The sequence below is a fragment of the Labrus bergylta genome, chromosome 11 (genome assembly GCF_963930695.1).
Source record: "Labrus bergylta chromosome 11, fLabBer1.1, whole genome shotgun sequence".
Lineage (NCBI taxonomy): Eukaryota > Metazoa > Chordata > Actinopteri > Labriformes > Labridae > Labrus > Labrus bergylta.
The window spans coordinates 22,946,734-22,964,490 of NC_089205.1; the positions used below are offsets into that span (position 1 = coordinate 22,946,734).

General features: G+C 41.5%; 1 protein-coding gene across 4 annotated transcripts in view; it reads right to left on the bottom strand.

Moving 5' to 3' along the window:
* fndc3a (fibronectin type III domain containing 3A) overlaps positions 1–17,757 on the bottom strand; it is a 43,911-nt gene that overhangs the window by 14,827 nt on the left and 11,327 nt on the right. Inside the window, exons 1-9 of one of the 4 annotated variants that reach the window (XM_065960170.1) lie at positions 16,450–16,706; positions 14,597–14,672; positions 4,051–4,127; positions 3,698–3,947; positions 3,132–3,422; positions 1,951–2,009; positions 558–724; positions 404–463; positions 176–314 (exon numbers count right to left, since the gene is read on the bottom strand). In XM_065960170.1, the coding sequence (XP_065816242.1) occupies positions 176–314; positions 404–463; positions 558–724; positions 1,951–2,009; positions 3,132–3,422; positions 3,698–3,947; positions 4,051–4,127; positions 14,597–14,672; positions 16,450–16,461 (1,131 nt within the window). In that variant the 5' untranslated portion in view covers positions 16,462–16,706. Of the gene's footprint in view, positions 1–175; positions 315–403; positions 464–557; positions 725–1,950; positions 2,010–3,131; positions 3,423–3,697; positions 3,948–4,050; positions 4,128–5,730; positions 5,848–14,596; positions 14,673–15,974; positions 16,123–16,449; positions 16,707–17,757 lie in introns of those variants that run through there. The other 3 variants (XM_065960169.1, XM_020646301.3, XM_065960171.1) reach the window with 3 other exon arrangements.

The window sequence follows — 17,757 nt, forward strand, 5'->3', positions numbered from 1 at the left end:
ATTTCTCCGACAGTAAGGCTTCTCAAGTATGCATATAAATTGGTGGTAGGTATTGCAAACAACACCTGTATTAACAGAACTATGGCTTCCTATTACACATTTTATAACACCCAGACTGCAGTCTACCTTGGAAAAATGGATTGAAATCCCTAATCCATTAATCAACCGTTTTTACCTTCCACTGGAGAACGAGTGTGTTCTTGGTCCCACTGGCCTTCCTTGGAGGATTGGGAGGGTCTGGCTCACAGCTTATAGTGGTGAAGCTCACAGCCTCAGATGGGCTTCCTTGTAAACAGTTACACAAGGCCTGGACCCTGAGGAAAGAAGAGCAGTGGTTTCAAAATGTTCCTCGGACATTAAAAGTACATTAAAAAACAGGCCAAAGGTGGAGGTCAAAACCAACCTGACATGATAGTCTGTTGCTGGTCGAAGGTCTTCCAAAGTAGCACTTAGTTCTTCCCCACTGCATCAAAGGAAAAGAGAATTTGAAGAACTGTCTCAAGAAAATACCTAACAATAGTTGGTAATAGGCCTTGTAGCATCTTGCTAATGCTCACCAGTACATGCTCTTGTACTTCCCATCCTTTCCACTAAAAGAGATTGAGACCTCGTAGCTGAGGGGCTCAGGGAGGTTACAGTCTTCTTCCACATTACCGTTCTCACTCTCTGGCCTGGTTGGAGCACTCCAGCTCACTAATGTTTCTCTTGCCTGGATGTCTGACACCTGTAATGAAAGTTTGATGGATCCTTATCAAGTCTCTACACACCATCAAACACAGACATGGAATGAACACTTAATAGCTCTGACAAAAGCAACTGCAACATGACTTTTCTTTATGTTTGTGCTATAAGCCAAAGTCAACAATGGGTCAGCTTATTATCCCTGCCTCATTTTATTCAGTCTTTCTTATAAATAAGAACTTTTTTTTTTAACTTCCAACACCAACCCAAGAAAATCATGGCTTGGTAAATGAAATAAGAAAAAAAAAAAAAAAAAAAAAAAAAAAAGAGATCAAAATGTTGAGGCTGATGCCACGTTGGGAAAATGTTTTCAGCACTTGGCAGGGATGTGCTGTGCAACCCTGATATTTTTCATTCTGTTTTGAGGTGGTTTAAAAATAGCCTGAGAAACACTGCAGGGGGGATTCATATGTGGAAGAACTCAATCAAGTCAGGTCTGTACCACCTCCTTGTCTGTGCCCTCAGGGGCCCACCTCACTCCTTTACTTCCCACAGTTACATTCTCAGTCCTTTAACACACCAGTGTCGCAGAAGGATGGAAAAATCCACTTTCCATTGAAGCTTAACCTTCCCTGTATAAGACACCTTCCCTTTACTTTAGTCATCATCTTTTCAACAGCCTTGCTTCTCTACTTCTACAAGAACATCAGACCTAAGAGGCAATGTATGACAAATCCCATCTTATATGAGGTCAGAGAAATTCTATTTCTAGTTATAAATATTCCCATTCCCCTGCTGTTATTTACTTATTTGTTAGGGACAGATACAATATACATACACAAAGTGAAAACAGCCAATGCAAGTATCATAGTGTTCAAACACCTGTTCTCATTTTTATTTATCCACATTACACAAAAAAGATTTTCAAACATAAAAAGGTCAGAGAGCTCTAGATTTAGTAAATATTATAAGTTAAATGAGTATTTATTTAAAGCAAAGCTCAAAACTTTTAGTCTCTGCTTGAATAGTAGCTTGGTGGCACATTTAGAAATAGAAATCCCCACATGAATGCTAGTCAGGAGCTTTGACTCCATTAGCAAGACGTCAGCAATAAATCATCATCAACGTTAATAGAATGTTTAATGGTGCAACACATTTGCATCATTACAGATTTCCATAAACGAAGCACTAATAAAGACATCTAAAAACATGCAAACTGTGTTAACTAGATTTAAGAAAACAAATAAAATGAGTCGAGTGAATACTAACCACTGGTTTACTGATGGTGCTCAAAAGTGCTTGCAGGGCCTGAGCATCTTCATCCAGCTCTGAGGAGAGAAATCCAGTTAGATATGATAGAAATCATCACTGTCTTTACACGAGGAAGAAGAAGAAATGCTTAATGCATTTAGAAATGTGCTGGTTTCTATATAAATAAGTGAAACGTTTCTGTTCTGTGATTGTTATTGTTACTTCTGGATTCTGTGTGCATGGACATATCTATTTCTTTACTGTGACGTTTCTAAACATCATGTCTGTGTGCTGTTTCTCACAGTGTATCAATGGGGTGACTTTGCACCACATAGTCAATGATTTAAGGTGGTAAAACTATACTATTATTTCAAGCTCATCTACAATGATGCCTTTCATTCATATTTAAGGAACTGTAACCTTCTGTTGCAGTCTGTGGACTTATTTACTCTGTATTTTATTTTTTCAATCACAGATACTTATTAACATTGCAATCAGCAGGTTTAACAAAGAGTTTAATTCTGGTACAAAGAAAAGGAAATAGTTAAAATAGCTAAAAAAAATAGCCTCACACTTCTTTGCTATGGGAGAAAGTTCCCATGCTTGGGTACTCTTCTCTAACTAAATTTTAAACTTCAACTCCCTTCTCCAAGCAATATCCAAGGACAAATTAATGTATAATGGTTCATAACGGTGGGAGTCTGCAGAGAAGAAGAAGGGAACACTTATGAGGTAGTACAGGTGCCACTATGAGTAAGAAAAGTTGTGTCAGGCAGCTAGAGAGGCAGGTCAATAATTGGCAAGATCACAAGTACGTGCAGATGACGTGGCATACGAATGGTTCATAATAAGATGGAGAAACAAACATTGCTCACATTTCAGCAATCTTCATGAGGTCTTTTATCTTTTTGGCTGAAAATATTTTACCTCCACTTCAAGTATTTACAGTAGTTCTTCAATTATGCACGGCTATTGCCAAGTAGAATTTTTCAAACTCTATGATTAATGAGCAGTAAGAGTTCATGTAATCAAGAACATTTTTTGGCCATATTTCTGTTCCATTGCTGCCACCAGCTGCTGCCCCTAATGAGGCACTGTTCCCAGTGTTCTAAACACAACATGCTCCCAACTTCCGGAGGTTGTTGTGAGTCAGCCAAATTATAAAGCTCAACAAACCTTTACCCTTTAAATTTCCTTACCTCCCGACTCTCCATTTTTTCCTCTGGCTGTCTGCTTGTCAGAGCTGGCCACTGCATGGCTGGGTTGCCCCTGCTCCGCCTCCAGCCCTTTCCCTCCGACGCCGTTGTGAATGTCCACTGTTTGGGGACTTCTACAAGTCTTCTGTGGTGAAGAGGGAGGGCTGTCCTTCACGGGCCCTCCTCCTCCGCCTCCCTGACGGTCCTTCAGTTTCTTCTGCAGACGCTCATATGTTTTGCTTGTTCTGTCATCTCTGTGAACAAATGGCGGGCGTCCGTGTTGGGAGTGGGAGTCTGCAGAGAAGAAGAAGGGAACACTTATGAGTTAGTACAGGTGCCACCATGAGTAAGAAAAGTTGTGTCAGGCAGCTAGAGAGGCAGGTCAATAATTGGCAAGATCACAAGTACGTACAGATGACATGGCATACAAATATCCTGTGCTGGAGTTAAGTGAACTCCCTAAAATTAAGAGGCTGAAAGATTGTTTACCTAAAGTGTGCCAAAAAATGAACTGTTGAATTCATATAAATAACATCTTAACAAAACTGATGCTGTTAAATCCGACTCACCCTGCTCTGGTGAGTGGATATGAGCTGGATGGTACTGGGAGATGTACTGAGAGCTCATGTCGCCAACACCCCCCGCCATGCCCGAGTACAGATGGGGATGTGGGGGCATCATGGCAGGGTGTGGGATAAAGGCAGGCAGGTGGGCATGGGGTGGAGGTGGAGGGTGGTGGAGAGGGGAGTGTCCGCCTGGGTGGAACTCTGGCTGCTGAGGTAAAACCAGAACCCGCCGCACTCCATTCTCCTCTATGATCTAAGAGGAAAAAAAAACAAGTGCAAAGGAAGGCAGATATCAAAGCTGCTCCGAGTCCAACAAGATGCCAGTCAGAAAAATTGCAGTGAAAATAGCATTATACCTGTGATACGTATCCAGGAGGCACAAAGATTGGAGGCACTGAACCATTTGGAGACATCATGGGAACCTGAGCAGGACCTGTTGGGAAAGTGAGAGTAAGATCAAACACTCTCCCTTAGGGCTACAAACGTTTTATCTGTGCTAAAACGTATTTCGAGAATTTGAGGAGGGGCTGAAACTTCAAGCCCAGTCCGACCAGAATCACTAACGCCGTGGTCACTTTCTACTATTTTTGAGGCAAAAATATATCTCTCACAAGCAAATTTGCACAAACCTTATGTGCTACTTTTAAAGCTCTGAGCTGTACAATTATAGATAGATAAATAGATAGATAGATAGATACTTTATTGATCGAGGGTAGCAGGTTACAAAGACGTACATGACATGAAACATTTGTTACAAATTAACTACAAAACCGACGCCCCCCCCCACCAATACATATATATTAACCCGAAAAAAAGATTTAAAGAATACCCCTAGATGAATCAAACTTAAACCTGTGCAATTAAAAAAAGACTTACACAAGAAATGTACATAACCCATGCAGGGATAAAAATATATGTTCAATTTAAACAAGAACCTTTAAACAGTTGAGGAAAAAAATCTGTAATTAGACCTGAATATAAAAAATAAAAAAAAAAGTGTTGACCTTCTGAAGTTGTGTTCTTTATATATGTACAGCAATGTTTAAAAAACAGACATTAAATAACATTTTATGAGCTGGTCATGAAAAACACTGGAATTAATGCATATGCCTCTTTATGAGCTACTATAGAAAATGAGGCAATTAAGGAACATTTTCTGTTTCTATATGGTCAATTTATATGCCTGTATCCTCTGCCAAGGGGAAGGTGTCAGACGCTAAAGAAAAGAGTGTTTTTGACCAAAACCCCAATTCATTTTGTGCATGTACAGGAAAAGATCAGCAAATAGATAAAAGGTAGCGCTTTATCCACAGGGGTGCCAAAATCAACACAAGGTAAAAGTTCCTAACAGGAGCTTTAACTTGGTTTTCAGATGAGTCTTGGCTTCTCTCCAAACATTTTAGAAGACAGTGTTTCGTCAGTATTCTATTGTTTTTAATCAAAGAATGAATTCAGTTCAGTTGTTTATCTTTTGTTTTGTTGCATTATCCAGCTGCTCCAACTGCCAATACAGCCAAACTTTCTATACAGATAATAAATGGATATGACATCTGTAACAGTTGACAACAGGAAGACTTCCTCCCATTTTGCCAACTAAGACATGTGACACTAGGCTGGTTTTTAATAGAGCAAACCCCCATGTTGCCTCTGTCAGTAGAAATTTGCATATAGCTGAATCACTTCACAAAACCAGCTGCATTCTCAATGACAATTTCATTTATTTAATACGTCTGAGTAAGAAAAGGCAGAGAAATGCATTTTTAAAACACTGGCAAATGCAAGAAGAAAAGTGCTGAGGAACAACAAAGTTTCCTGCGTGGCTCTGTTGTAGGGGCCAGTGCTGCGGCTTAGCTCAGCTCAGAGAAGTGACAGCTCAGCAGAAAGCCTGGGAGAGAGGGAAAGAGGGAAAGAGAGGGACCTCTGTGCCAGGTTTGCAGATTCGCACATTTCTCTTCTTACAAACCTAAGACGTAAACACTAGGGCCCCAACACCAGATGTCATGCAGAGGAGCAAAAAGACACACACACACACTGACCTCCTGGCAGCCTGTTGGAGGAATTGACTTCCTTCATGTTGTCAAAGCTGGCGTAAGAAGAGTAAAGGCACTTCTAACTGAGCAGCCATAACAGGCACTTGACTACAAAGGTTGTCCTTTGGCCTGTGGCATGATTCATTGAAACCTCCTACTTCTAAACTACAGCACCAGCCCCTCTGTGCTAAAGTCCAGATTCCAACTTTCAGGAGAAACAGTGGGGATATAAAAAGGAGGATATAATATAAAATATAAGATGTAATAGATGGATAAGGAAATACAGAATACATATATAAGGCACCATTCAGAGTCTCTCCTTCACTCCTGTATTTACCAAACCAGACACACTGAGTCGATGTTGAAACTGTAACAGTGTTAAGTAAACCACAAAGGTAGGTGAAGCGGCTATTATTCAGTGAAAAGTCATCTTCATTAGCCCTGACCTTCTCTATCAAAGAACCAGTTTGAAACATTTGAAGAGAGGGTAGTATAAGACAAAGTAAGTGAACTATTGTATGGGGTGCTGCAGGCGACGGGCATTTACTGCAGCTTTTTACAAACCACATAAAAAGTAACACTTAAAAACTAAAATGTAATATCATGTCCATTTTGTAGGATCTTTATGGATCATTTAAGGTACTAAGCATACATCTTGATGTGAGTTCCTGAGCTCCCTTGACATGTAGGTAATTCTGGATCGCAGGCGGGCCAGGTTTGATTAGGACCCTCTGCATTTTTCCGCATTTCCCAACCCCTCCATCCCGATTTCCTACTCTCTCCACAAGTCCTGTGTACAATAAAGGCATCAAAGACCCAAAATAATCTTTAAAAAAATGTTAATATCTGTCATGTTTAATGTTACTATTATAATTGTTAATGTGAATCTTAGAGCTGCTCTACTCAGCTGCTAAAACAACATGTTTCCATCATTATAGCTTTTAATGTTAATATTAGACTGGTCTCTCATTATACTTTGTCGTTCCTGCTAATAAACCACATACGTTTTACATTGTTACTGGCATTACAGAAATAGAATGAATCTGTTGTTTTTGTTTCTCTGTCACAACAAAGTCACAGCAGATGGATGTTCAACATGAGTCTGGTTCTGCTCAAGGTTTCAGCCTGTTAGCAGGATTTTTTTCCTTGCCACTGTTACTTTTCTAAATGTCGCCAATTATTGTGTTCATGCTGAATTTATGTTGGGTCTCTGCAGATAAAATAATAAAGAGTATGGTCTGGAACTGCTTTTCTTTAAATGTCTTCATAACATTTGTTATGAATTTGTACTAGATAGATCTATTGATTGAGTCTGTGGTCATAAGGGCTACAGTCAGTTCTGTGCTAAAATTCATGGAACAGTGGGGGACATGGGTCAACTGTTGACACTGGTTAGGATGACAGAGCTGAGCTTATATTCATGTTGACCTGACTTTATGACTTTGTGTTGTTATTCTTATCATTAGTATTATATAAGGTTTTTTTGAAAGCAGGAGAAAGGTGTCCCTGCATTTTAATTCAAATGCAAGTTATATTGTTGGGTCTTTTTGCCTTCATAAGTTAGGACAGCTGAAGAGAGAGACAGGAAATGTTGGAAGGAGTGAGTGGGGGATGACATGCAGCAAACGGCCCGAGGTGGACGCACGATATAATGGCTAGGCTATCGGTGCCCTTTCCATTTTGTCATTAGTTGTATTTACTTTCCATGGAAACTCAAGAAACACCAGATGATACTTCATAGAGTGAAGAGTGTATAGATTGTATTTTTTACATGATGATGGGGCATTCTTCATTGCTGTTTGCTGCATATTCTGTGACAAACAAGGACTTCAGAGCCCACTGGGTAACACCACACATGATCCCATAATAATTCACAACATAGAACTACTTCTTTCCTGATTGTTAAAACTGAGACAACCCTAGCTGAGGATATTATTTACAATACCATGCATCTAAAAGTGAATCTAAGAATCCAAGCAAAAAAATAAATTCAGCCAACTAGGCATTTGCTGGTCACAATTTACCCCTGCAAAAGATTATTGACATATATTGTATGAGTCTAGCTGCTAATAAACATAATTGGATGAGACAGATAGCAGGTGGGCCTCTGATACTAAAATCAAAAAGGGCAACAAGCTTTGAAGCCCCTCTCAGTTCATCGAGCCAGCAGACTGATACAAGGTCTCATTTCCCTGTGTGAGAACAAAAATCTCAGTTCAGTGAGCATGAAGGAGATCAACCAGAATGATGACAGTCACACTGCTTCTGCTCTCATTGATTTCAGATAATATCATCTGCGTGGGATTTCAAAGTATGTACTGTTAACTCCACTCACTTTAAGACTAATAAATGATGGCGCTCTTACTGCAGGTGCCGCTGTGCACCTGTCTAATGACTGATTTGAACGACTCCAGTAAGAGCCAATGCTGACTAACAGGAAATCTGATGAATCACATTAGCACTCTACATGCCACGGTTTGTCTGTTTAGAAGGTTTAGTATGTACCCTTGGAGAGTGCAAAGAGAAGAGGACAAACAGAAAGCACAGGGCGAGGGAGGAAGGATGGGGGAGCCACACACATCTTAGAGAGGGAGTGAGAGAGAGAGAGGAAAAGAGGAGAGAGGTAGGGTGGAGAATGGGGGAAAAAAAACACCCACTCTTTTACATCAGACTGACGCACGAGAGCTGACAGAGATCAGATAGAAAAGGCCACATCCCCCTCCCCCGTCTACCACCCTCCCCTTGAGTCAACTGGAGCATTGGTTGTGCTGACGTGGCCGTGGAGTGCCAGCCTTCCAGAGGAAGCAGCCACGAGAAAAACATCAGTCCTCCTCCACAAAACGGCAGGCTGATACTGAGCCAGGAATAGCCACAAACAAGCTGCCTGTTTTGCAAGTGTAAACAGAGACTAGGCAACACTTAGGAAACACCATCATCTCCCGTCAACATCACATAACCCATCCTCACCTCCCCGCCTCTGGAGGCGGGCCGACAGGATCAACTGGTGCAGTGTGTCTTTGTCTAAAAGCAGGGTTGGGAGGTAAATGTGGGGAGATGGGGATAATTGTTCAGGTTGGGTGAAAGAAGCAGAGGACAACACATCAAAGGCCAGACATGTGTCCACACACAGATGCACAGGCATGGTATTGACACTTTAAGCACACACCTGTTTCCTCTCCATGGAAAATATAGATCTTAACAAACAAGTGGGGCTTTACGCAGGTTTAACTAAAGCACACTGAAAATGGAGGAAAACTGCCAGACGTGGCTCTGAAAGCAACAATCCAAGCAAACTGCAAGGTTTAATCGGATGTGCGAATGAACCCTCAATTAGCTACAGAGAATAAAAGACGCAAGAGAAGATGAGTTAGAGGAAGGCTGGCTGGGTTAAGAAAAGACTGAAAATTGAACAAAGACAGGAGGACACGAGTGAGATGGGTAGTAAGACAGAGTGATTCCATATGGGAGCTTTCAATAAGCTCTCAATGGCAACATGATGAACTGTGAGCCTATAAAGATGGAGCGGGCTTGATTATTAATTAGAGCTAATAAATTGCCTCCATCCTCAAATAAAGACGAGAGAGAGGATAGGCAAGGGAGGATGAGCAGACTAACTGACAGAGGCTAATAATCACAACTGAGCCAGGGAAAGAGGCTAAGAACTGAACTGTCAATAACACAAAAAAGGCCTCAATGAAAGTTAAATTCCTAACCTTGTAATTCAGGTGATAACACGAGTAAACACTTCTGTTAAAAGCATGGAATGGCACATTTCCCTTGCAGGCAGGAAAGATCTTCAATTAATTAAGGGGGTAGTAATTTTCAGTAAGCGTAACATTCTATTAGCAGATTAGGAAGGATGTGTTCTCTTTTCCTCCGCTTGGCTACTTCCTCACAACATGCCTGTTAGCATCCAACCCCTGCCAACCAAAAAAAAGGACTGAAGCAAGTGGAAATCAGTAAACAGGCATTCAGTGATGATCTATGTGAATACAGAAGGGAAGAAGCTAGACAGTTAAAAACAGAACACATTAATAATAGTGGAGATTTTCTTAGGTGTTAGATGACTCTGTGTGAATCCCGGATATTTTAAGACTAACGCATGTTTTCTTGCGGCCCCGCTGGCATTACTGACGTTTACAGGAGGGGAAGGAATCAGTAACCTTCACGCTTGTGTTTATTACAGAACATCACACTGGTGCAGCTGCCCTCAACCAAACAGAAAAAGGATATTGCTCTGTTCAGGATATGACGATTTCACCCTAAAACCATGCCCCCCCCTTTAACAAGAAGCTATAACCGCACAAACCCATCGAAGTTGATTATTTCACAAGTACACAAACGGCTGAATGAACATAGTCTGGACATCCCATCCTTGACTAAATTTAGAAGAAAAACAAAAGCTTTTTTAGAGCATTCCTCCCTCTCTTCATCTTCTCTACCCTTTCTCTCCCTCCCGCATGGTATGAACACAGCAATGGGAGAATGAGTCACAAGCTCAGTCATTCTTGGAGCTACACACTGCAGAAGCTGTGAATGGACCGCGCCTGTGCGTGTGTGTATCATCACGCACATGTTTGTGTGCATGTATTCGGTGTTATGTTAAGGAGGTGAGGAGTAGAGAAATCATATGCTAATGTGGCAAATGTGTATATAAATATATAAAGCTGTTTTCACTAATGCACTCCTGAAAATTTATAGAAAATTTCAAGCATTTTGCCCCTGAAATATTCTCAGAGTGGGACACTATCCCTGTCGGAAAGGGGTCTCAGCGGGCAGGACATGATGTAAATGAATGACGCGGAAATGGCGGGCGAAGAAACAGAGTCCAACACTATTATGACAGTTTATGTATTAATGCTACGTGTAGTTCAACATATTCTCAGTATCAACGAAAGACTGTAGAAGAACATAATTACTTGGAAACAGAAAACATTTTGGTTGCAAAGGTTGCACATCAGATGCAGAATATAAACAGCATTACCTCCTCCCTCTAGCATACAGTGAAATTTCTGAAAATGACATTATTCAGGATATTACTTAACAAATATAGGGACAATATTAGTATATTCTGCAGTGTTATCACATCGGCTCACGCAGACTTCCTGTGGAAAATTGAATAGGGGGCTGGGCTGGCAGGGTGAAACGTTTGGCTGATTACGTTCACACATGCAGTGTGTTTTCTGGAGTTTTGCTCATTTGTGAAAACACCAATAATTTCTCAAGTAGGGGGGCTTTGCAGTCTTTACTTTAAACCGAGATGTGAAGAAAATCTTTGAAATACTGATTAAAGCTCATCGCATATCTTGGACTGGATAGTCCATTAACAACATATAAAAACATTCTTTCCAATATCAGACAAGGGTGGGTCCTTTCTGCAACTGAAAATCTGACATCCACACCCACTAGAATGACAGCTGGGTTTGAATTTCTCTCTTCTCTCTTCATTTGTTAAGTAACTTTTCTGTAAAACTTTGTGTGTGTAAAATTAAACGCAACAAAGCAAGTGAGCTGCAGGAGAGACTGTCCTAAGATAAGTGTCATCCCAGTACCTTATCGAAAAGATAGGAGGGAAGCCACACTGCTGTTTCAGTTCAGGCACTCTTGCTAGAGCCAAGGATATAGTTAAAATGCCTTAATTTATTCAGGCCATATATGGTTAAAATAGTAACAACCATGAACAAAACCCAAACTGGTTTCGAACACGCAGGGTCTTCTCCAGGGCAAAACAGAAACATGGTGAAGAATGTCTATTTTAGAAGTACAACTTTCTAAAGGCTTTTCCAGGCTAGGGTATAAATACTGAGAAATAGAAGGAAATTATCTGCAGCACAGAGATGAATGAGAGGAGAAATTTTAATCAGCTATAACGTAAAAGAAGGACAGATAGATGGGCTGACTGACCAACCAGTATCTAACAGAGAAACATTCAGAAGGACACTGGAATTATGGCCAAAAACTGAGCCAAGTGTTCACATCCAAATGTGCGCACAGTCTTTAGCTTCCTGTTGAGATGCCAGAATGACTGAATGACTGTCTTGGCTTTAGAGAGAGAAAGCACATCTCTATCAGGCTAGATAAGCCCAGTGGAACTAGACGGTGCTTTCAGCCACCAACCAGAGACTGAAACATCCAAAGAGATGTGAATGGGCCACAGCCTAAGTCAGATGGAGCAGCAGATCTAATCAACCCGATGGTCCTTATGAGGACTTGCCTCATCAGTCACAGAGATTATCAGGTGGTCTTTCACCTGGTGCCAGTGGTAAAGCTGACAAATCTACAGTGGCAGAGGCTGATTAAGGCCGAACCAGGGGGCTGCCGGGGGTTCTCGGTTGGAGCTGTAAGGACTTCTCCATTCACATACAGAACTCCCCTTATGGCAAAGAGGATAGCAGGAGCAGGAAGATGCTAAATGGCCACTATAATTAGCCTCCTTTGCTCAAGGCCTCTCCACCAAGGCAGATATCACCAAGGCAAATGCCTTCTATAAACTGCATTTTACAAGACTGTCTGTTCATATTAGGCAGGCTGTCATGCACTAAAGCATAGTAATTAGTATTACGCACATCCAGCTGCTAAAAATACAGACTGAATACACAAATTGGTGTGGAATGGAGCAAACCCTCAGAAATTTGATTACACCAGATTGTCCTGTCTCTGGAACAGCGTCACACTGTCCCTGTCAGAAAATACTAGGGTGAAAGCTGAAAGCATGCATATGGACAACAGACACTGTAGTGAACAGGGAGAGTATGTTGTTGTATACACACAGCAAACCAAACAAACTAAACACATGTGCATACATGAATGCCCGCACACACACTCATCTTCCTCACTCCTTGCACTGCAAGCGGTGAGTCATCCCTCTATTCACGTCACTGAGAGAAGAGTGCAGCCTGTGACAGGCCAGTTAGTAGCAGTCACACTGATCTATGTGGCACCTCTCAGCTCTTTGTTTCTCCTCTGATGGAGCGACCATGTATACTCGCTCCCCATTAGGAAGGTTTACTCAGCTCATAATGGGAGGTCGGGTGTGGGAGCTCAGTCAGACAGGAGTAGGGAGAAGAGTCCCTGCGTGAGTGAACTGTATGATGGCTCCCTGCCTGGGTAGCATCACTTTATACCACTGACTTTGAGCCTATGTCATTTAAACCTGGATGCCTGAGTCCTATTGAACATCCCTATTGTCCCCAATGAAGAAAGGGCACAGTCCAAGGATACAGACAAGAAATACAAGTCATCAAATTTATGCTGAAAGGTCATGTAACAACAAGCTGTGGTCATCCAGGACAGAAACTCACAAACCCTTGTGAAGTAGCCATCATTCAGTTTGCTGTACTTTTATTTATCAAATCAAACTGAATGTAAAAGTGAAAAAAAAAAAAAAAAAAAACACGGCCTGAGTTCACAGAAATGTCAACATGTTGAAGGATGTCCATAGAATGAGCCTAAAAGCAAAGCAAATCATGTTTATCATAATCGTTTACAATTATGGCCCCACAGCTCTGCCTCCTACAAATACTCCAGCTGTCTTCCGCTCACAGTGTCAGAGGCGTATCGGAGCCAGACTTCATTGTCGCTGTCACAAAGCCAGCGCAATCACCAACAATTGAAGAAAAGGAAATGACTGTCATCAGGGTAAATAAGAATGTGTAACAAATCTTACTCAAACACCGCCTTTCTGTCCCAACTCCACTACCACCATACTGTAATTATACCATATGTATATATTCACTATTATAGTCTATCATCACACAGTTCATATTATTACCTGTCATATTAAGGCAATGAGAAGCATGCCAAATGACATTCAGAGAACAGGGGCTAATGAGTAAAAAAATGACCTCATTGTTTCTTGTTTTGTTTTTCTGACACAAGAGTAGAGAGTCCAGGAAAAAAATACAGGGGGTGACACATTCTGTATGACCGGTGGCGTTGTAATGAAAACATCAATAAAAATAAAGTGGATGCATTAATGTGGAAAATCATATTACACTCATAAAACCCAATCTTCCATGATGTATATATCTCCATGCCGGCTGAAACAAAAGATGCAGTTATGTCAATGAGCTGTCTGGGGACTCTGAGACATCACTGTCATCATTTCTGTAAAAATACGTCAATGCTTCCTGGCAAAGCCCCTCCCCCCTTTTCTGTGTACACACTGAAAGAAGCTGAATGAATCAAGGTGAGGGGGAACGCTGGGAACATAGAGGTTTAGAAAGATTTAGATTACCATTTTAATAGTCAAAATCAATCATTCCAGGCTAAATCGTAGCCAAGAAAAAAACCAAAATGTGATTATTTTGTTGTGTAAGTGTAAAGCTGGATGTATAGTGAAAAAGGTTGTTCTTCTATTATACATAGCCTTGAGTTTCTCCCATGTTGTTTTCTTATTCGCTCAGTATCAGGGGAAAAAAACAAAGATTATTATGGCATATACTTATGGATGCCTCTAAACTATATCCCCTGGTCTATTTTCCATATACTTAGACATGTTTCTTAGCTTCAAGGCATAAGCTGAGAACACAGCATTTTAAGTGAGCCATACATTCCCACAGCTTTCAGCAGCTCTGTCAAGAGTGCAGTCAAAAAGGCATTTGTCTTGTGGTCACAATGACCTGAAACTCACACTGACAAAATGCTGTCTTCTCTCTCTGGAGCACTCTCTGCTGGAGCAGTGAAGCTGTGCCCAAAAGATACACAACACGACGTGTAACATTGCACAGCAAAACTAGCACCAGAACTGGTACTGTTCAATGCAATGAGCCTGTGTTACATGTCAGAAAAATATTTCATTACAACTGGATTTCATCAGATCCAGACTCACACTGCTAGAAGTTTACATGTAAAAACAGGGCAGCTTTCTCACCTGTGATACACTGAAACTGTCCATCCTCTCGTCGAATAGTGAAGGCCTCACCTGGGTTTACCTGCACCAGGATTACCTGTGGAGAGACAAAGCAACATTTTATCTTATTATCCATGTTAACTTTTACACTTTTTTGTAAACAACCTAACATGTCCAAACACAAAAACAAAACAGAAGCTGCAGATTGTCTGTAAAACTTGCTCCAGTGTTGTACAAACACAAGATCTCGCAAATTTCCCTCTACAGCCATAGTGGGAAAACAAACTGCTACATTTCTGTTAAAGCACCCAATGGTGTAGTGTTACACTGACAACACAGCTAACTGAATATCATAGAGGGACAAAAGTCACAGCATCTCTTTATTAAAATCATTATTGCAATGCCTAGGCTGTAAGTGACACTAGGAAAAGGCAGATGAGAGAAACAGAAACATCCCAGGATAAATAAAAACCAAAAACACTTTACATAACACCAATTGGTATCAGACAGGAAGTCTATCAAAGCTGTTATGAGAGACAAAACAACGGAAGACATTCACTGAGAATAAGACTGATGGACTATTGGGGCTGTGGTGATGGCAAAATAGTTTTCTTTCCAGTGTTGAACGCTTGTCCTGATTCAATATTATATCCTGGAATGATCAGTGTCAGCTTCATCAGATTCAAGAGATAGCATCCTTAGAATCTGGGATTGTTTCTGAAAGAGTGCAGTTTGAATCAGGCAGCTTGGATCTGTGCTCGTATATGCATTACTTGAACAACAACTTGTACATTTAAGGATCATTCATCGTGTTGCTTAAAGGTAAGACAGAAAGAAGTCACCATAGTTTCAAACCACCTTTAGCATGCTTTTTGATCTTGAAACATGGAAAACTCATAATTGCCAAAGAAAGGAAGCTTTGTAATGGAAATGTTCATTCTCATAATGTGTTGAATTTGCCTTGAGTTTTGAGCACCAACAATGAGCTTTACAATTCTGTGATCTACACTATCTTATACCTTTTACTGGAGTTCATCTTTTCTGTTGGAAATATCAGGTACCCACTGCTACCCTACACTGAGTCATGCTGCTTCTTTCATTACAAAAGACTTGAGCATCAGAGCTGAAAAAGGTAAAGTAAAAAAAAGAATCTATGACCATTTTAACATTAGTAATAATGTAACCTTCTTTTGACAACAGCAGAAAAAAGATTAAATAGTTGTGAAGACAATGTTGTTCTAATCAACAGGTCTGATTATGTCAATAAAGAATAATATACCCTGATGCTTCTCCCCCTGCCTTATCTAAATCCATCACTCTTGGCTGATTCTCATCAACTCCAAAATAACACACATGACTAGATTTTTGTTGCCCGGCAATGTGTGTGGGCGCTCGTTACCTCACTCTTGTGGAAGTCGCTGTCATAGAATCTACATTCCCCTGGCAAAGGGCTCTGGCTATGGTTCTCTTCAAGCACAGAAATCATCAGCACCTCCATCTCTGACACTGATCCCATTCATGTGCTCAGCAGGGAGAGGAAAGAGCCCTTTGACTGCCACACACAGAAGCTCATATGTGCATACACACCCACACAAGCAGCGTCAGCAGTGTGGATGATGGTGGTGGTGTGGGGGGGGGGGGGAGAGAGATGCATAGACGAGGGAGGTCTAATTGAATCAAAGTCTAGGCACTTCACAGTCTGGAGTATGTGTATGTTTGTTGTGAAACCCCATTCTGTAGTAAGTAAACAACTACCCTACAATTAAATCACAACATTGGAAGTTTAATCTGAAATCAGGACAGACAAATTAATTCCATGTGCATGAAATCAAAAGGATGAAATTGAGCTGGCAAAAGCTCTGACTGCTACTTACTGTTGCCCGCATCGCTTTCTCTCATTCAGGCGTTGCTATTCACACAGTCACAGATGCTCCAGGGTCTAACAGACCCTCCACAACTTCACCCTACCCTCATGAGAAATCACATGACCTCCGATGCTAACACATCTGGCTGGGCTGGTCCTTTAAAACGCTCCACTTGCATGAACTCTTGCACAAATTCAAGAAAGAATCAAGGAGTGCAGCAGGAGCTATGCAGGCGGATGATGTTCAGTCTCTCCCGCTGAATGAAGCCGTCACAGAAAGTGTGGCGTTAATCTCACGTTTGCTTAGCCTGGTTCAGCCTCGCCTGCTCCATAGCGGCACTCACTGCAGCGGCTTGTTCACTCTTGCCTCTGGCTCCAGTGCAGCCTCCCTACCGTCAGTATCCACAGCAACCCCTTCAACAAATAAGCCACGGCGATGTCCGCGCCAAACCTTTGGAGAAGGGATTGAAACCTTATCAGCAGTGGCCACTCTTCGGAAAGGGAGGAGGATGAACCCAAGAAAACAGGACCAAATATTTGAAGGAGGGGATGATGCCTCAGTTTGCTTTTCAGTTCCTTCTTGCCTCTGTCACTGACTGTGTGCCAGCTCAGTTAATGCCTGCTGTGCTCCTTAATGTGGTTAATTTCAAAAGGATTCCACCGGGGGTGTGATGATAGCACAGCTGAGCCGGCAAAGGTATAAGGGTTCCACAGCGTGGGGAGTCTTTTGTTCTGCCTTTTTTCAAAACATCAACAATGGCGTGAGGGAGCTGAACGACCCACGCAGCTTCTGAGGCTGACATATACGACTACGCTACAGTCTCTCTCCCTCCCTTCCTTCTCTCCCTCCCCCTCATACTCTCTCTGGCTCCCTCTCCCATTCACAGAGCGACATGCCATACACCCTCTCTTAATACTCCGATCGATGTGAGAGGAGATGGGGTGGTGGGAGTTCAATTGCAGAGCTCCAGCGCTGGCGACAATTGCACCCTCCAGTTCTCTTCTGTCTTCAAAGATCACAAAGCAGCCGACTGACAGTCAAAACAGGGGCACTATTTGTACAGAGACACAATAAACAGAGCCGGCAAGTATTCACTGCTTCTGAACATCTGTCCTCATTCATTCTGAATGGATCATTCCTTAAAGTGACAGTACTGATCACTTGATCAGCATGTGCCAAGTTAGCAGATACTCTGCGTCAATGATATAGCTGAACAAAGGGTGGTTATGGCATATCCTCCACAAAGTCAAATCCTTTCCTACCATTTGTTTTACTCTGTTTAATGAAAAAAAGATGGATTGAAGGGATTAGACTTAT